Raw genomic sequence first — 20,532 nt, forward strand, 5'->3', positions numbered from 1 at the left:
TCTCACTAATGTATTGATCTCATCCTTCATTAACATTACTACCCCACCTCCTTTTCTATTTCCCTATCCTTCCTAAATGTCAATATCCTTGAAGATTCAGTTCCTAGCCTTCGTCACCTTGCAGCCACATAGCCATAATTGAAATTAGATCACCCATTTACCTATATTTGTGCCATCAATTTATCTGTCCTATTGCGATGCATGTGTGCATTCAGTTGGAGTGCATTTAATCTTGTCTTTTAAACAATTTCTATGTTTTTACCCGGTTTGATGTTGGCCTTTGTTTCTGCTGTCTTCCAATTTTTCCCACTACTTTTCTTCCTATCATTACCTGCTTTGTTTCTCTCCTATCTCAATTCCTTCTCTGGATCCCACCCTGTCAAGCTAGATTCATCTCTTTCCTGGTTCCCGAAAATCTGCTGTCGGGACCTCATTCCTCTTTCTACTTATGTTATTGCTACCAATGTGGATCATGGCCTCTGGTTGTTCACCTTCCCCCATAAGAATGTTATGCTCAGTGGCACCTAGAAGGCAACAAACTATCCCAGAGTCACATCTACGTCCGCAGAAACAGCTGTCTCTCTCCTTAACTATTGAAACCCTTCTCACCATTGCTTTTCCACCCTTCTTCCTTCCCTTCTGTGTAGTTGAGCCACCTGTGCTGCCATCCAGCTGCAATCCTCTGAGGAATCATTGCCCTCACCATGATCCAAAACAGAAAACCAGTTAGTGAGTGAGAGGGACTCAGGTTGCTCCTGGATTACCTGCATTGTCCTCCTGATCCATCTCTAGCTGCTCCCTCTCATTCATGATATCCATATTGCTCTCAGTCTCATGGATGTGCCTCAATAATCCCTGCTGTAGCTCGAGTTCGGAAACCTAGAGCTCCTGTTCCTGCAGCTGGTACCACGAGTTGGCTGGGCCAGGGAAAAAGTCAACAACTTCCCACGTGTCACAGGATGCACTTACCACACGGCTGAGCTGCCGTGCCTTGCCTTATCTTTGTGCTCAGTCTCATCAGTCTTTTCCCCACTCTCGTTCATTCCCACTGCTCTCCAATTAGCTAATTAATGATTTTTAAAAGTAATTTTGAACTTAATTTATGCCTCTCCTCACCATTACTGAGCATAGAGAGAGTCGGTTGGATTAAAAACTCAGTTCAGGGTTAAGAAGGATATCAAAGCTCTGGAAATAGTTCAGGTTGAGACAGTGGCCGTGGCGAGGGAGGGGAGTTCATGCTAAAATGATGCATTCAGTCTTCCCAAAGTTTATCTGGAAGTTAATGGACAGGGGACGTAGCTTCGCAAGTTGCCTGGAGAAGGTGCACAATTCCAAATTTGCCACCAGGCCACACACCACCCTGACTTGAAAATATATCGGTGCTGCTTCGTCACTGGATCAAATTCTTGGAACGTTAACAGTAGTGGGCAAGCAAGTTATAGCTCAGTTGCCAGAACAGTTGGTTTGTGATGCAGAACGAGGCCAACAGCGCGGGTTCAATTCCCGTACCGGCTGATGTTATTCATGAAAGTCGTGCCTTCTCAACCTTGTCCCTCACCTGAGGTGTGGTGAACCTCAGTCTAAATCACCACCTCAAAGGGGCCATCTGGGACTATGACTTTACTTACCTTCATCACAGGGACTGTGCTAACTCTGGGAAGTCATTCACCACCATCTTCTCATGGGCAATAAAGGCAGGCATTGCTGGTGACGCCCCTATCCTGGGAATCTGTACCTCAAACTAACTCTCAGCTCGGGAGATATAAGCTGGCCTCCAAGAAGCAGTTGCAAGGTGGCATGTGGAGAAGGTGGGGTCTATCTAAGTGAATTGGCGCACCTCGATTGATACCGTTTAGGCCCACGGGCGGGACATCAGTTTATGCTGTTTCTGGGCGAGCAGAGCAGGAAGTTATCTGTGTGTGGGGAGAGCTGTCTCTGGGCCTGCATGGGCTGTCCCATCCCTCTCAGCTCGGCCATAGAGCTGCTGACCTGTTCCCCAGCTACACTCAAACCCAGCAGTGTGATCCCCCCCGCTCAAGCAACTTTTAATATTTAAGCTACTGCGAACCCTGCTCTCCAAGCCTCTGTTACAGACATTAAAATACCATTTCCACCAATAGACATTCCTTTTAAAGTTCGGTATTTGATAAACCTCATCATCCTGGCCCCGCCTATGGGCGGGTCCTAGGTAATGGAGTCGGGCGGATACTATAAAAGCTGGCTGGAGGTGGGATAGGGATCAGGTCTTTCATCAAGCTTTGCATTTTTTCGGAGTATGTGAGGACGACCTCATTTGCGTCCCTCTGTTTTTCTTGTTGAAGTTCTGTAAGTATATTTTTCTCCTAGTTAAGTGTTTATGCGTAGTTTGGAGCCCCTTTAGTCATCCGTTGTTGTAATGTGACCCTCCAATCTACTCCATGTCTCTGGGGTTGTGCGGTTGTCTCCGTGGGTTTGCTCTCATCTGCAAACCTTGTTGTTTTTCCAGTTGTTGCTGGTCATAATTTGTGATTTAAGTTTGAGGCTAGCTTTGTTTTGAACTAGAGAATGCTGAAGGAAATGCTGCATATTTCAATGATGTATCCTTCTGAAATATTACAGTAATGGGGTTGATATGACATAAATTGGAGTTGGTTCCTGAACAGTTCAAGCACTTTTGCTTAGCAAAACTTGAGGCATTGGATGATGTTTTGTCTCTTTGCTATTTTAGTTTGACTTTACTTCATTGGGCTGTTGGACTACAACACTAAATTATATAATGTTCTTGACTTCTACTTTAAAGCTTGCATGGAAAGCAAAATGTTTAATCTACAATTGGACAATTCTGGTCATCAGATGGCCATTTGTTAATTGGGAATCTTTTAAGGTATTTAACCTATTGACTGCTAATAGATTTGAGTTTAGTAGGGCTGGTGTGCCTTTACTGCATGTGCCTCTGCAACCTATAAAAACATACTGAGTTCTAAATGTACTCATGACCTGTAGCTCCCATTGTGCTTCATCTGACTTCTCTTTAATTTGTTATCTATCACTCAATACTGGATGAGTAGAAACTTTAACTGAATAGAGGGGAAGGACTTGCTTGTCCCCATATCACATCTGCTTCTGCTGAAATCCTGACAGACTTGACTATTCCAAGGTCTCCTGGCCAGTATTCATTTAAATGTTACTGCCTCTATTCTAACTGTACCAAGTTCTGTTCACCTGTGTTTCTTATGTCAGATCAGGAGCCCAGTTAAGGTTTCCCAACTAGACCTAGAAATTGAGGGTGGAGGGGAAAGAGAAATCTAAATGTGGGAGAGGAGAGAGAGAGAGAGACAGACTCTTGAGATTGCTGTGTTTCTGCCAGTTTTGAGCTGATTATCTCTGGAAAAAGCCCAGGCCTCACCTGGCAGGGGCATGTGTATATAATCCAGAATTGGGTGGCCATCACTGAGCTCATCATCTCCTCAACTGATATGGGTTTTATTTAAGACTGAATGAATATGAGCTATGTAGCTCAAATGTGCTTTGTTTTGGGTGTAGTAAGCTCCTGAGCTGATGGGCTTTGAATGGGAATAGTAATTGGTGGTGTTTTTCACTTTTTTCAGTTGTGGGTTAAAACTAATCTTGGTTTGGGTTTCCATTACAGCTGTAAAACCAGCAACATGAAGCTGCTGATGTTCCTCTTGGTTACTGCTTACAGTCTGGTCAACTTTCTACAATGTGGTAAGTCTGAGGGAGGTGTAACCTCCTATCCTCAAAGCAGAGTGGACATTATTGACCCAAGTGCTTTTATCTCTTTTTAAGCTACTTCAAAAAAAAAGCAGTCCCATATGATTTGTGAATGTGAGCACAGTACTCGAATTGGTTTGTAATGACTGCTGCAATTATAATATCAAGTGTTTTCTTGTTGTCAGTGTAGAGGACCAATGCTGAAACATTCATGACAGGCCCAAAGTGCTGTGTGGATGATCCATCTTGGTCTTTTCCAGTAGTCTCCAGCATCAGATGCCAGTCTTTAAACAATTTTATTCATGTCATGTGAGATGTATGTAGAAATGGTGGAAAACACAGGGACTTCAAAGGCAATGGGTCCTGACAATAGTACAGGAGACTTTTTGTTCCAAAACTTGCCAATTCCTAGTCAAGCTGATCCAGTGTTACTGAAACTGGTGTGGGAAAACTGCCAAATATTATTCTGTGGAGGCAAATCCCAAACTGACCAATTACAATGATGGCAGGGATAGAAGAGTTGCATTTGCTCAGCGATAACCTGCCTACTGATATAGTTTGGATTCCACCAGGGTGACTCTGCTCCTAATGTCATTGCAGCTGTGGCCCAAACAGTGGATTTGATTGAAGGATTGTGGCATCAAGGAGCCCTCCTAAAACAATCTGGATTTTGGCATTGAAGAGCCCTGGTAAAATGGGTACAATGAGGGGGTTGGTGCTGGAGAATCTCTGGCTTTTGAGCCATACCTGGTACAAAAGATGGCTGTAGAAGCATCAGGGCATTATTACAGAGTTCCTCTGGTCAGTGTCTGAAGCCAAATGGTCTTCAACTGCTTCATCAATAACTTTTCTTCCATCTTCAGGCTGCAAGTGATTGTACATATCAGCACCATTTGTAACTCCTCTGATACCAAGTGGTCCATTTGCAAATGAAGGCAACTTGAACAGTAAGCTTTGGGTGGAAAGTGGCATTTGCACTAGTGCAAGGCACTGACACAAAGGCATTGCCATCATTAAATCTCCTGCTATCAACATTCGGGTGGGTGGACTAGCCATAGAAATACTGTAGCTACAAGAGCAGGTTAAGGGGCTCGGAATGCTGCAGTAAGTAACTTTCTGCCTGTCTGCCATCTAAAGGCACAAGCCAGCAATGTGATGGAATACCCTCGCTCCACTTAATGCTGGTCCACTTAATGATGAGTGCTGGTCTAAGAACACCTCAGCTTGTTGGCATTCCCTGACTACTGTTGCTGTGAATCATCTACAAGATGCATTGCAGTAACTCGCTAAAGCTCCTTGGGCACCACATCCAAACCCATATCTGGATACCATCTAGAAGGATGAGGGCAGTTGATGTATATAGACATGCCATTTGGCAGTTCTCCTCCAAACCACCCACCATCTGTCTGTCTGGGCTGAACTCCCTCCCTAACAGCACTGTGGGTGTATGTACACCACACTGCAGGGTTCAAGAATGCAGCTCACCACCATCTTGAGGGCAGTTGGTGTTGGAGCAATAAATTACCATTAATACCCACCTGATCAATGAAGTTTCCATGTTGGTGTTGCCCTTGAAGTCATTCCAAACCATTTATTTTTTTAATCATCCTTTCATAAATTATTTCCATCTCTACTTCCAAGGAGAGAACCTCCAGTCACTTTGGTATTGCCCCCCCCCCCCCAAAAAAATATTGGAACAAGTAGCAGATATAATTCTTTCAGCAAGGCGAGTAAGCATCCTTTCTACAAGGTGGTAGAGAATTCTAATTCTACACCCCTTTGCTGCTAAAATGGAACTTGATTAGGTGAGTAGATAGTGGGAAGTTGATATCTGAACAAACACCTAAACTCCTTCATTCCCATAAGAACTATCCTTTGATCTGTCCTGTAAGGGATGTCATTCTCGCTGTGAATTAGAAGCTACTCCTTTCACAGCCCCAGCTGTCTGGCATTTCCATTTAAAATTCGCTAGAGTTGAACCCTTGTGTCCCTGGAATTTAGCAAGTGGAGGAGATTTTGATGGCATTCCATAGGGTGCAGGAACCTTTAGAATCTGGGCTGGAATTCTCCAATCATTGCTTTCAATTTTCCTGCCAGCAGGTTTCATGCTGGGCTAGTTAAAATGGGAAATCCCATTGATTTGGCAGGAAGATCGAATCACTAGATAGCAGACATAAGGTTAGAGGCCCCCACAGGCATGTGGCTGGAACCCCCAATAACATACCTTGTTTGAGATCACTAGATAGCAGACATAAGGTTAGAGGCCCCCACAGGCATGTGGCTGGAACCCCCAATAACATACCTTGTTTGAGATTACACTTAAGCACTTCTTATTATTTTCAGAAGTATTTGAATGTTGGAAGTCTTAAGACCTCAAGGCTGGTAATTGATAATCTAGCCTCGTGTTTATAATAGGTGGTGAATTGACATGGTTGTATTTGCTTACAGAAGCCTCCGAGACACTAATTGTGCCAGAGGTTGTTAGCTTGGAAATCCACAGCTTTCAAGATGTTGGAATTGCTTTGAGGTATGTTCTGGGGCAATTTGAAGGTTTAAATTACAATAATAGCTACTCTTAGTGTGAGGCTCTTGGTAACTGGTTTAACTTTTGTCTTGCTCTCCCAGTGCTCCCCTGCAGGAGACCATAATCATCACATTCAATGTGACTTTCTCATCCAAACAAACCTGCATTGTTCAACTACCTGAGCAAGTAAGTATATTGTTCACTTTGTTCACTTTTGGGAACTAGAAACAAAAAATTATTGAAATGTTGGACCCCAATTAACTTCAAATGGCCAGAGGTTTTGAATGTGATTCAGATTGCACGGGCTCCTTTATAAACCTAGGTCCATATTATCTTGAGGGGATGATGCTGGAATGAAAGAAAATTCTTGTTTGAAGCTAGAAATCCTTGGGTGCTGAGAAAGGTGCCACAAACACTACCTCTGTGCTCCTCCTCTCTGACTGAATTCCTTCGAGCTGGTCAGTGACTGTTGCCAGTAGGCCAAATACTATTTGTTCTCCTAGTCAACTACTGTAGCTTGGATGTATTGGTAATTTGTATACAACCAGTGACAGAACTTAGTGAGATTTTATATAGTTTTCATTTTGTTGTGGTGACCTAGTTGCTGCCACCAACAATATCACGGAATCTTAAGCCACATTTTTCCTTCTGTTGCATCAGGTCCATCACACATTGTTATACACTCACTGGACTTCCTATGACTGAATTGGTTTTTGCTTGTTGGCAATTTATCAGTTGCTCCTGTCTTCCACATGCGCACAGCCCTACCTTGTCACTACTGCTGGCCCCCAATTCTGAAATGTGCCACTGCAACTTGATAAACTAATTATAAAAAAAAAATCTTTAACCTTTCTAATTAAGAGGCAATTTAGCATGGCCAATTCACCTGCCCTGCACAGCTTTGGGTTGTGGGGGGTGCAGCCCATGCAGGCACTGGGAGAATGTGCAAGCTCCATAGACAGTGGGCTGAGATTGAACCCAGGTCCTTGGGTGCCATAAAGCAGCAAGTGTTGACCACTGGGCCACCATGCTGCCCTTTGGTCAGACCAATTAAATATTCTCTGCCATCACCATTTCCATACTGCACTTGCACAAGCAGTTTCCCTTTAAGGGACTGTCCCTTTATTTGTCCCTTGGTTCATTTGATTTCAGTGGTTGTTTAATGTCTTTGAATAGTTGATACTTGAGCAATATGTCTTTCCATCTTAAATATTACCTGCTTCCATATCTGCTGCACATCCATTTATTTACTGTGAAAACATCCCATGCCTTGACTTAATACAATCCTATATAATGCATGCAAACTCTGTTCTACATATTTGTTTCTGTAATTATGAATCTCTTTTTATGGGCTTGCACTCCTGTAAATTTAACCACCTCTATTCCCTCTTTACTGTTGGTAATGCTACATAAGCCCAATCTTCAATTCCTTTAAAACCAGCTTCCTAATGTCTGTAAAAGAGGTACAATCACTCATTAGAGCATTGAGGAACTACTCCTGAAGGGGCAGTCTCCTCTGTTGATGTTGGGTGAGGGCATCACGACTTGGAACATATGGTTTGTGGGGATGTCTTGGGTGTGACCAGTCACATGGGATCCTAGTGAGAATAACCGGCCCAGTCGCCTAACAATTAAGAAATGTAACTCCTTCACCTTTCCCCAAACAACATATTAAATTAAACCTGTATAAATCAAATACTGCTTGTTGTTACACCCCATACAGTAGTCCAAGTCTGGGAAACATCAGTCCAGCAAAGATATTTGTGCCTTGGCTCTGACTTCAGTGTGTCCTGGCTGAAGCCTCAGGCTAGATGTAAGCTCCCTGGAGGGTGCTGGAAATTATACTACTGTTCCCCTTTGATTCTGTATTTGACTACTTTTCTCATTCTTTGACTCCTGATATTAGCATAATGTATACTCTACTGATCTCCCAATCGTCTAAGTGAACTGTAATTTTCTCATCTTACTACTCATTCTGACTGGATGCCAGCTAATCTTTTTAGTAGTAAAGACTGGTGCAGAAGCCATTCCCATGGGGCATTCTTTTTAAGGAGTTCTCAGTGGGGCTGCTTTTGTGGCAAAACTGTCTATGACTGCGGCAATATCCTACTAAACCTAGAAATGCCTAGAGAAAATCATAATCCCCTACTGGGAGCATAGCAGGGGCCTGAGCTATTTTGGCCATTCTCCATACACACACTTGTTGACTGGGTCAAACAAAAAGTTATGGGAGATCATAAAATTGATGCCTAGAATGTGCTCGGCTGTTTGGGGCAAGTCAACTAAAACGACTGGGTGCCTGGTGCTAATGTTCTCTATTTGAATGGTACAGGAGCTGTGATGTATCCTTGGTGTACGTGACCAATAAATCCACTAAGGGTGATGGTGGCTGTGGTGGGCCGTTTGTCACATTGAAACAATTGTGGTGGTGGAGGAGTAAGTGGTGCAGGAACCTTCCGAGTCCCAGAGAAATTCGACTGGTTGTCCCCAGGCTGTGCCTGTGACTACTGGTCTGCCTGATTTGCCCTGTGTCGCAGACTCTAGTTGGGAGTCCAAACGCCATCAATCTATGGTGTTGACTGCTGAATTGTCTGAACGGGCACTAACACTGTGTATGGGCCTAACATTGTTCCTAGGTGGGGGGTTTGATGGTGTTGCTGCTGGTTTGGGGGGGTTTTGTCAGCATTCGCAGGCGTTATGTCCACAATTATAGCAACCTCCTGGTGCCTGTGCTCTGGGTGCTGTTCTTCATGTCTACCCTCATTTATCCATGCTGGGTCCTGGCTAGTTCGGACTGGGTGCATAATTGCTTCTATCTGTTCCTGATCTGCCTGTCTGTGTAGGCATTGTTCCCACAGGGATTGCCCTGGAGAGTCTCTTTAAAACACAAACTTCATTGTGTGTGGTCTACGGGGTCATAATTCACAAGCCTTTTGGCCTGCTTCTGTAACATGTGAGACTGAGTGCAGGACCATTTAGTGGTGTCATCCTCATTCTAAATGTGCGCGATTCAATTCCCCCAAATACTGCCTAAATGGATCCAAAGGCGACCTGCAAATGCAGGTGGATGCTCTCCCTTCCAACTGTTCAAACCCTCAAATGGATCCCCTTGTTGTATCTGATTGCATCTAAAATGGTTGTTTACATCTCCTGTAGGGTTGCTCCTGCTACATTTTGGGTTTCAGGCAAAGCTGATCTTGCAGACTGGCTAAGGCTCATAACGGAGTTTAACTTCCCCTCTTTTTTCGTCTAGACTGTGCATAACTTTCTGTTGGTGCACTTCCTCAAAGTTGTGCAGATCTGAAGTGGGCTGAAATGGAACAATTTTGGTGCAAGCATCTCCCAACTGTTATGGATAGTGAGGTGGTGTAAACAGAATCGGGCTCCTCCTGGTCTGAGGACTTGCGCTGTGGTGACCAGGGGTGTGGGGGGGGGGGGTGCTGCCTGTGCAGTAGGTGGGGTGAATGCTTTCTTTGGGGCATTTCCTGTATCCTCAACATATCTCTGGGCGCTTTCATTTAAACCTTGCCAATCAGGGGCACCTTCCTCATCCAAATTTTGTCCAAAGGTATACTTAAATCCATTCTGCAGGAAAGCAGTGACTGTAATTTGTCTCTGTCTGCATTTCATGTGGTCTACTGTGCTCTCTGTTCTGCTGTGGAACACTCTCAAAGATGCTTTTAAATCTGCGCATTGACTCATTAACTGCTATCTGCTGTTTTGTCATCTCATACCAAGACTGTGCTGTGTGTCTTGGTAGGCTTTATCATACCGGGTCTGAAAGCTGCTAAGGTTAACTAAACAAGATTGGTGTGCTTGTTTTGCATCAGTATCTCCTTATCTTTAGCTTCTAACTGTTACTGGAGTTGCTCAATCTTGCTGTCAGTTTTCCCTCATCATCTTCTTGTCTTAACTGTCTGCAGAGCATCTTCATGACCTCTTGTGCCTCAACTGTGCCAAAAAGCACATCAGCTTTTGGACTTATTCGCTGCATTTTTTTTCTTGTCCACCAAGTTTGTCCTATGTTCCTGGACCTGACTCATCATTCACACAGCAATTGGACGAAAGGAGCCATCCTTTTCCCCTTCAAATAATTCCTCAACTCTTCCTCCCAGATGGAGCATTGCTCTGCTCTGTTGGTTGCTGCAACCTTAGGTTCCTGTGGGTTCATTAAATGTTCCATCACTTTAGTGGCCATTGCTCCAAACTTCTCTTTTTGCTCTATCTTTAATCTTGCTCTACTTTTAACTTTTCTTTCCTTACCTTTAATTTGGGACAGGAGAATAAGGTGGTGATTTGAACAGCAGGTATGGCCTAAGCTATTTTCTGGTTCACAATTCCCTTGATCTAATGAGTTTACCGTATATCCCTATTAATACGTATGCAGTGGTCCTTTGCAGGTGGCCATCTTGGATGGCTACAACATCCATGGGTCTTGTTTAAATTAATTTTACTACTAGGCAAATTCATGACAAACTCCTCCAGGTTTTGGTCAGTAACAATCTATCGTGCCAACATTTATTAAACCTTCATCCAAAAGCTTGTCTGTAATCTTCGAGCTTCTAAAGTAAACCTTGTTGGTCAGTTCGGCTCATCTCTGGTCCTTGAGGTATTGCATTTGATTATTGAATCTATTTCCCTCTTTGATTATACCTATTCATTCACCCTTGTATCTCTTAACAATATCATTTTCTATTCTAATCAGATCAAGTTGCCTAAATCTGTAAACTCGTCGTCTTTCACCATTCAAGGAATTGAAGTTGGACAGGTCACTGCCTACCTCCAGAGCAATCGCAATCTAATTGGGTATGTATGACAATATGCAGCTAATTAGAGTTCTTTTCCCCAGTCTCATGTTAGTATGTGACTGCATTAACTCTGACTTCAATCACATTGTATAAAAGTAGTTTGTCTTGATTATGGGCAAACCAAATCCTCTAATGTTAGCCCTTTGGATATCAAAGACTTTAATGTTTCTCTTGGCTCACTCACTAGCTTCATAATATGATCCTATCTCCAGAACCTGCTGCATTGACCATCACTGATTTAATTTATTCTGCATGCAGGTCATTCAATTGCTGTGACACTGGAATTGTACAGGCAACATGCTTCAATCTCTAGCTGTGATGATTCCAAGGCCATGTCCCATGTATAACCCAAATCGATTCTCTTATTGGGGGGGGGGGGGGGGGGGACTACTAATTTATCATGGGTGGTGCAGTGATTAGCACCATGACCCAGTTTCAATCCTGGCCCTGGGTCACTATCTGTGTGGAGTTTGCACATGTCTGCATGGGTTTCACCCACACAACCCAAAGATGTGCAGGGTAGGTGATTGACCACATGAAATTGCCCCTTAATTGGGGGAAAAAGTGATTGGGTAACAATTTTTCACCTTTCAGAATAGATGAAACCACTTGTCCAGGTATTTTTTCAAAAGACAAAACAAAACCACCGTGTGTGCGTGGGTTTCCTCCCACAGTCCAAAGATGTGCGGGTTAGGTGGATTGGCCATGCTAAATTGCCCGTAGTGTCCTAAAAAGTAAGGTTAAGGGGTGGGGGGGGGGGTTGTTGGGTTACGGGTGTAGGGTGGATACGTGGGTTTGAGTAGGGTGATCATGGCTCGGCACAACACCGAGGGCCGAAGGGCCTGTTCTGTGCTGTACTGTTCTATGTTCTATAAACCCTAACTGCAATTTCATCAGCATTTTAAGTGTCCATACCCAGTTAGGTGTTGGCATTGCAGCTTAAAGACTCTTCCTTGTGTTTTTTTTTTTGCATATTCCATTCCTAGTTCCAACTTGTCCTGACGTTTTCGCCCAGGGATGGCTAGTTGGTGAGTCGGGTTCAATTCCTGCCTTGGGTGATCTGTGGAGTTTGTACATTTCTCCCCATGTCTGTGGATTTAATCTGGTTTCCTCCCGATATGCAGGTTGGGTAGGGGTTACAAGAATGGGGCAAGGCTGTGGGCCCAGTGAGGCCTTTTTGGAAGGGTGAATGTAGACGTGATGGGGCCAAATGGCCTCTTGGCACTGTAGGGTTTCTATATTCCTATGTAGCTAGGTGGAGTTGCACCAATATTTGTAACTTGGGTAATATTGGGAAGCAGGGGAAGGATTTGAATATCTTCTTGTGGAAGAAAGCTGTGGCTGATGGTTTAAGGAATCCTTTTCCCTGCTGAAGCACTTATTTGGTCCATTTATTTATTCCTTTGTAGGCATCACTGCAATACAACTATTTGTTTCCCATCCCTAATTGCTCTTGATAGTGAGCTTCAGCAGTCCATGTGATCTGACTTTAGCATATTAATATCTTGCTTTTTGTATTTTTGGAGGGCACTCCACCACATTGCAATGGGTCCATAGTTGCATGTAGGCCAGACCAGGTAAGAACAGCAGATTCCCATGAGTGAACCAGATTGAGTTATTGCACCAGTTGCTGTGATGGGAACCAGATTGAGTTATTGCACCAGTTGCTGTGATGGGATGTGAACCAGTGTCCCTAGCACATGTGAACTGCTGTATAATTGTGCTCATAGCTACACCAACGAATTAGAATTAGAACAGTACAGCACAGAACAGGCCCTTCAGCCCTCAATGTTGTGCCGAGCAATGATCACCCTATTCAAGCCCACGTATCCACCCTATACCAGTAACACAACAACCCCCATTAACCTTATTTTTTAGGACACTACAGGCAACTTAGCATGGCCAAACCACCTAACCCGCACATCTTTGGACTGTGGGAGGAAACCCACGCACACACGGGGAGGACGTGCAGACTCCACACAGACAGTGACCCAGCCGGGAATCGAACTTGGGACCCTGGAGCTGTGAAGCATTTATGCTAACCACCATGCTACCGTGCTGCCCTAATGCAGTCCAGTTTATAACTTTGCTCAATTTATGCTTGGCTGGAATCAACGCTGTTGCTTCCTTTGACACCCAGGAGCTTTGTTGGCTAAAGGTTGCCATGAAAGTTGGCATTTTTCTATTTGTCCTGATGAGTGCAAGATTAAAAACCTTGGCAACCATGTCTCAAATATAATCCTTCCAAAACTTAAATACTTCAATGCCTCACCTGAGTATTTCCCGCATTCTGTTTTCTATTCTACCCTCTAGTTCTCCATTCCTTTCCTGGTGCAATCTCTGATCCCTTCTGAACCCTGTAGTGTGACCAGACTGTGGTGTTCTGGCTGTAGTGGTTATACAATTCTAGCTTAACCTCATGGCGTGTACTTGCCTTGGCCATCCTGCCTGCCACTGACCACTAGTGTACCTGTTCTGTGTCCATGCACTCCAATGTTCCTTTGTAATTCAGTACTTGTTTATTGCATGTGAATTCCCTTTCATCTTTCCCAAATATGCCATGCCACATTTTGCCTGTCCATCAACTACATAGTCCACTTATTCTGTACACATTGGTCTGAATTGTTTTGCAGGAGTCCAACACGAATGCGTTTCCTTGTGGTGCACAGCAATGCCCTGAAAATCATAAACCAAGTGATTGGCTGGATTTATTTTGTGGCTTGGTCTATTTCATTCTACCCACAGGTTATTGAAAACTGGCGGCGCAAGAGGTAAAGCTTCAACTTTTTGTACATACGTAAACTTCCTGTTCAGCCCTTTGCTTTAAAACATGGGCTGACGGGGTTGCACAGTGGTTAGCCCTGCAGCCTCAGTGCTGAGGTCCCAGGCTCGATCCTGGGTCACTTGTCCATGTGGAGTTTGCACATTCTCCCCGTGTTTGCATGGGTTTCACTCCGACAACCCAAAGATGTGCAGGCTAGGTGCATTGGCCATGCTAATTTGCCCCTTAATTGGACAAAATAATTGGCTACACTAAATGTATTTTTATAAAAAAAAGTAAAAAACCAGGTTGACTTGTGAAATGTGGTGGTGCTGCTGGACTGCTTGATGTTGATAACTATGCTACAAAAAAAACTAACCTTCAAGCAGCTGGATATGAGGAAACAACATCTCCATTTGGAGTAAATGACATCACATTTCATTGGCTGTTAATCTGCATTTGGGAAAGAATCCCATTTTGGTCTGCCTGGAATTCCATGTGCAAATGGTCATACAATGTGTTTTTTCTGTTTTCCAGTCTAATTTCCTTGTCATGCATGATCTGTTGGTGTTTCTGGCTTTGCCAAGTGCAAGGTCAATTTAGTTGTCTATACTTAAATTTAACTATCTTTCTTTGACTTTGCACTTGTTTATGGACTGAAGAATGTGTTGATGACTGGAACAAGGCACAGACCAGAAATAGTTAACTGGCAAAGAATAGCTAACCATTAACTTGCTGTGCTAGTTTGTTTTCAGCATATGGGGACTCTACTTTTTGCAAACCCTCTTGCAGGATAGAACATTAATTGTCAGGTCGTGAAGGGCAGAAATTCTGCTACGACTCTGACCATGGTGTTCAATGCTGCTGCAGTGTAACCACTGGCCTTATTGTCATGCTCACCTGTTTGCTGAGCCACTTGACATGATCTGTTCAATATTTCTGTTCTCAACAGTGTAATTGGATTGAATTTTGACTTTCTGGCTCTGAATCTGACTGGTCACTTGGCATATGGAGTTTTTAACGTTAGCCTTTTCTGGATTCCTAATATTAAGGTAATTCTCTTTTTTTTTTTTGTTTACATGTCTGGCTGTAGAAGTGGGCTCTTGCTAATTCTTCATGAGCTTGTAAATTAGTTCCTCTAGATCTTGTGTACTACATACACACACTGCAGTGTATGGTCCCGATTAAACATCTTCTACTAGACTTTCTATTGCACATGAGCACTGTGGTTTCCCATTGACACTAGCCCCAAACCCCCTAGACCATTTAACTCCAGTTAACTGCAAGGCATTAGCAACCTATACTAAACTCCATTGGACTACACATTAACAGATTTGGCAACTGTCACTGATCCCACATTAATTGGAGGAATTTGGTTGCTCGATCACTCTCTCCTCTCCAACTACTGTCATTGGTATCTTGGCAAATAACTGGACTCCCAGCTGCTACTTTAGACCTTGATCAGTGCCCATACAGGAAATATTCAGCAGCCCAAAATGTCTGATTATTATCTCCATACACTGCAAGCCAGAAGGCCAAGAAGCTGCTTCATGGCTTGTATCATCTGAATTGTTTGCCTATCACTAATTTTCAGTAAACTGATTTTTTGACTTGGTCAAAACCCTAAATTCTTTTTCCAGAAACAATTTCTTGAGCATAACCCAGAAGGAGTGAACCCAGTTGAAGCAAATGATGTATTTTTCAGCCTCCATGCTATCTTGCTAACCACAGTTACAATCATCCAGTGTTCCATCTACGAGGTTAGTGTGCCCAGTGCTTCTGTTGCATGAAAGAATAAGGAAAATGTCCAAACTTGCTCCTCTACCCTGCCTGGGACATCATTGCACACCCAAGGCAGGCTTGAGTATTGAAAGAAGCTGCTTCCAGTAAATGTTTCAATTGTTTGATCTTTTCTAAATTACTTAATTTAGGCCAATAATTACACTCTTCAGGTCTGCTGCACCATTGCCATTTTTATTAAAACAGTTTGTGGTGCGACAGAACTAACTTGTGAATAGAACATAGTGCAGAAGGAGGCAATTTGGTCCATCGAGTCTGCACCGGCCCACTTAAACCCTCACTTCCACCCTATCCCCATTACCCTTTTGGCCACTAAGGGCAATTTATCATGGCCAATCCACCTAACCTGCATATCTTTGGACTGTGGGAGGAAACTGGAGCACCCGGAGGAAACCCACTCTGAGATGGGGAGAACGTGCAGACTCGGCACAGTGACCCAGTGGGAATTCAAACCTGGGACCCTGGCACTATGATAAAGCTCAACCATTTTGCTTCATTATGTATCCCAGCATAAAAGAAACTGCCTCTCCCATTTAGAAATTAGCAGATGTCTCTGTTCCTTACACACTTGTCCAACTTCACCCCTTTTTTTTGCATCACTGTCTTCCAATTGTAGCTCTTCTTTTTATTAGAGTATTGCACCCCTGTTTCACTTCTGTTGACCTAGAGCATCCTTGTTTCCATGCCTGAGGCTTAATTTATGCAAATTTTAAATTCTGCCAACTTGTACATTTTGACTATGAAATTCATCGCTACGGTACTGGAGCTATTTCTTTGGTCACCAAGCCTAATCTCCTCTATCAACTTTGTTTTACAAGGTAAATTAAGCGAAGGTTTAAAGATTGGATAAATGCCTATTACTGATCAATCCATTTTCTATTTTTCTGCAATAAAAGCAAGGGGAACAGAAAGTATCCAAGATTGCTACTGGACTGGTGATCAGTGCATGGCTATGTGCCCTTGTCATTTCCATCACGGCACTAGCTGGCCAAATAACATGGCTTCAACTTGTCTACTATTTCTCCTATATAAAGCTTGGCATCGTACTTGTGAAATATATCCCTCAGGTAAGGGTTCATATTTTCTATAACCTTGAGAAAGTTAGGTTGAACTGTCAGCAGAAATATTCACACCGGCCCTTGGGGTGGCCCAGGCAGTCACTCACAGATCCCACAAACTAATAACCCTAATGCCAAATGGATGAGACTCAATGTAGTGGCTTGGTCGATACTTATCCCTCCTAACATGGATGAAGTGTGTTTCTCACCCTCATCAAAACATAAGGATTCTCCCCAAAAATTTGCATCTGTGGTGGGTTGAGTTTCCCACCACTGTTCGGATACTGTCCTGGAGTTTTTTTCACTGGTTTAGCCTGCAATTTGAGTTTCCCTGATCTCTGCTTGTGGCTCATCCTCCCTTCCAGGATCCCCACCTGTCACCCCCTCCAACGTCCCAAAGGCCACTGCATACCCACCCAGTATATGCTCCCTTTTCATTGGCATGGCCGCCCTCTGGCCAGGGCAGTGTCACCCAGGCAGAGCTCCAGCCAGCATGACAGTACCAAGGCACCCACATTTCAGGCAAGGGCCAGGGATCTAGCCTGACCACCCATGGCCTGGAATACCCCCAGGTGCCATCTGACTAGTCCACATTCTTGTGGATTGATTGGCACCCAGCTGCAGCCTCTGGGGTGGAGGGAGGGGGCGAGGAGAAAGACAGGCCTACCTGCCCAGGAAATACTGGCTGTCAGTTTATGACCTACTTCCATGAGCGTTGTTTGGCCCCCTTTGGGGCAGTCTTCAGCAGCCCACGAGGGAGCTCTCCTGAGATTCTGTTGCACAAGCCCAATGTGACTAGAGAATTGCACCCATCACTATTGGAGCAGGAGGCATTTTGGCCCTTCAAGCATGCTCTGCCATTCATGATGATCATGGCAATTATCCAGCACTCATTCCTGTCCACCCTCCCAGAACCCTAACTGCTCTTGAACACACAAATGCTTTGTCTTCCACAGCTTCACCATTTTATGGGGTGAAGACATTTCCTCTTCATCATAGAATCATAGAATTTACAGTGCAGAAGGAGGCCATTCAGTCCACTGGCCCTTGGACCTCACTTAAGCCTAAAACCTCCACCCTATCCTCATAATCCCACCTTACATAGCCAATCCACTTCACCTGCACATCTTTGGACTGAGGAAACCAATGCACCCAGAGGAAACTCGCATAGACAGTGACCCAAGCCAGGAATCTAATATGGAGCTGTGAAGCAACAGCACTGTGCCACCCCCCTTGTCCTTGAGTCTTTTTAAATTAACTTTGCTGCATCTAAAGTGGAGTTCATTTCATTGCTTTTGTAGCTGGATTTGATTACCAGATACTGCCCTGCCGGAGTATCCATTTCCTAAACGGACACTGGAGATTTGAGCAAGACCAAATGTCTGTTCTCATTGTGCATTCACTCTTTCTCACTTTCAATACTGTGGTCTCTATTCCAGGCTTACATGAACTACCAGAGAAAGAGCACTGTTGGATGGAGCATTTGGAATGCCCTGCTGGATATTACTGGAGGAATTTTCAGCCTGCTGCAGATGTTCTTGCAATCATATAACAATGGTAAGGCATCATGTAATATGAATGCTCTAGACCAGTGCTACTCCGGTGGTACGCGTGCTGGTACGTGAGCCATCGTTTGCCAGTACGTGGAGTGTTTCCAGAAAAGAAAGACAGTAGTGAGTTCAATGCCACAGGAGACTGCCGGTCCCCGGCACATTGAAAAAAAAAAACTGCCGGTCTGCCACATCAGATAGTTTGAGATGCACTGCTCTAGACTTTTGTTGTGCCTCTGCTGGCTGGAACTTACAAATGCAGACAGAATTCCAGGTCAGGTTGATTTGCCTTTTAAATACAGCAACTTTATTTTTCTCTCACCCCTTTAAGCTTCTCCTTGAGAGAATCTAATCTCAAATGTTCTGTAACTAAGGTATTGTTTTTCTGTGAAATGCCCAGCTGTCAGTCACTAGTGTTGTCTGTTCCCAGAATTATTTCACATGAGGCATTCTTCTCGTGCAAGTCTATTGGTACCTTACCATCATGCTTCATAATCCAATGTTGCCCATTGTCCTTTTTATCATGTCTTCAGCTTAATATTGGCAATCGTCCCACTCTGCATGTAATGAGGGATTTTTCAGTTTGTCACTCATTTGACAGTACAGAAAAAACCTACTCTAGGAACCAAATTAGGAGGGTAGGGAATCGGTGTAGTAATGTTTGGGGACAATTTGGCCATGCATTCTTTGCCCTGTCCCTGACAGTGTATATTATGTGGTGTTTGTGATGTACACTAATTCTACCAGGTACCAAGATTGGCAGGCTTATTTTGTTGGACATAGCTTGTGACAGTCCTGGTCAACAAACTGGTTCTAATCTGATCTACTTTCTATTGCAGATGAAGAGATGCTGATTTTTGGTGATCCAACTAAGTTTGGTCTGGGATTGATATCCATGTTGTTTGACATTATCTTCCTGGTGCAGCATTATGTTCTATACAGGAAACACAAAGTTTATATGTCACTAAATAATGATGGAGCATCTTCTGTGAGAGGACACTGAACACAGCTGCTGGTTAATTGTTGCAATAACTTTGTTGGCCAGTATGATTTCAGAATGGAATTGCACCACAACCAAATTACTGTCTGCTTTTAATGGCTATTTAACTGAAGATTGCTGCTTTAACAACCCTCTTTCTTTCCCCCCCCCCCCCCACACCACTCCAATTGGATATTTACTGTTACAAATTCAGATTTTTCTTGTAGTTTGACATAGTTTATTTTTTGTACCGTGCACTTCAGGTAAAAGTTGACTACGTGGGTGTGTTCACTTTGTATACTCACTCTTGTCAAATATTAAATATTTTAGCTCTTAATTAAAGCCTTTTTGTTTCCTTTTGGGCTAAACTTGGTTTTGATCAGCCATTACTCTTATACTGCACAGTTGGTAAATATCCAAAAGTTAGTATTTTCATTTCTAAGCTTCCTGACCCTCAGCCCACCGCTGCTAAACTAACATTAATTGGCCCACTGGACAAAATCATGGCTTCGTGCTGCAAATGAGGTCCCAGATTCACCAGGACCATGCTCACCAGCACCCCCTGGGAGAGCAGCACTCCATCCTGCAGTCAAACTCACCTGGGTCCCAGCCATGCCACTGAGACAACCAGCCCTCTGTTTGACTGGAGGACCAACACCCTAAAAGGTCAATACCCCCATCGGGTACCACACCTGGCCTGCACATGTCCTGCAGTTACCCTCCTGCAATGAGCCGCACATACAGCTAACTATGCCCCTGTCCCCGTCCCTGTCCCCATGGGGAAGTTGACCCACAACCAACAGGAGGGGCCAGACAGGGGAGGAATGAGTCATGGGGGTGGCAGAGGATGGATCAGTGACAACCATAGAGGTTGGCACAGAGGTGGTATCATAGAATTTACAGTGCAGAAGGAGGCCATTCAGCCCATCGAGTCTGCACCAGCCCTTGGAAAGAGCACCTTGCCCGAAGTCAACACCCCCCCCCCCCCCCCCCATCCCCATAACCCAGTAACTACACCCAAGGGCAATTTTGGACACTTGAGGGCAATTTATCATGGCCAATCCAGCCCCCACCCAGATGGAACTATCAAATGACTTGTTAATGCCACACACTGACCCACTGATCACTTGCCTATTTTCCTGCAGCTGACAGCACCAGCCCACCTGCAGTGTCCGTCCCCCTGTCCCCCCCCCCCCCCCCCCCCGCTTTGCCTCACGGGATGCTATATTTTCACAGCACTGCTGTCATCCTTGCCCTCCACCAGCACAGACGACAAGTGGGCAATAGTGGTCCGGCTTCTGGCGTACATGAGTGCATCAGATGGAGAAGGGAATGGTCGGG

General features: G+C 44.2%; 1 protein-coding gene across 3 annotated transcripts; it reads left to right on the plus strand.

The window, feature by feature from the left end:
* Positions 1–2,198: 2,198 nt before the first annotated feature.
* LOC119953428 (cystinosin-like) lies at positions 2,199–19,545 on the plus strand. 3 transcript variants are annotated; one of them, XM_038777694.1, is made up of 11 exons: positions 2,199–2,325; positions 3,629–3,705; positions 6,163–6,238; positions 6,337–6,421; positions 10,941–11,041; positions 13,677–13,814; positions 14,757–14,856; positions 15,445–15,564; positions 16,501–16,671; positions 18,102–18,219; positions 19,052–19,545. In XM_038777694.1, the coding sequence occupies exons 2-11, from the start codon at positions 3,645–3,647 to the stop codon at positions 19,213–19,215; spliced, it is 1,134 nt and encodes a 377-aa protein (XP_038633622.1). In that variant the 5' UTR covers positions 2,199–2,325; positions 3,629–3,644; the 3' UTR covers positions 19,216–19,545. The 3 variants fall into 3 exon arrangements, with proteins under 3 accessions (XP_038633622.1, XP_038633621.1, XP_038633619.1); XM_038777693.1 differs by having other exon boundaries at positions 6,160–6,238; positions 10,941–11,038; positions 13,674–13,814; positions 19,052–19,544; XM_038777691.1 differs by having other exon boundaries at positions 6,160–6,238; positions 19,052–19,543.
* Positions 19,546–20,532: the final 987 nt, after the last annotated feature.

This window comes from Scyliorhinus canicula, chromosome 18, assembly GCF_902713615.1.
Source record: "Scyliorhinus canicula chromosome 18, sScyCan1.1, whole genome shotgun sequence".
Taxonomy (NCBI): domain Eukaryota; kingdom Metazoa; phylum Chordata; class Chondrichthyes; order Carcharhiniformes; family Scyliorhinidae; genus Scyliorhinus; species Scyliorhinus canicula.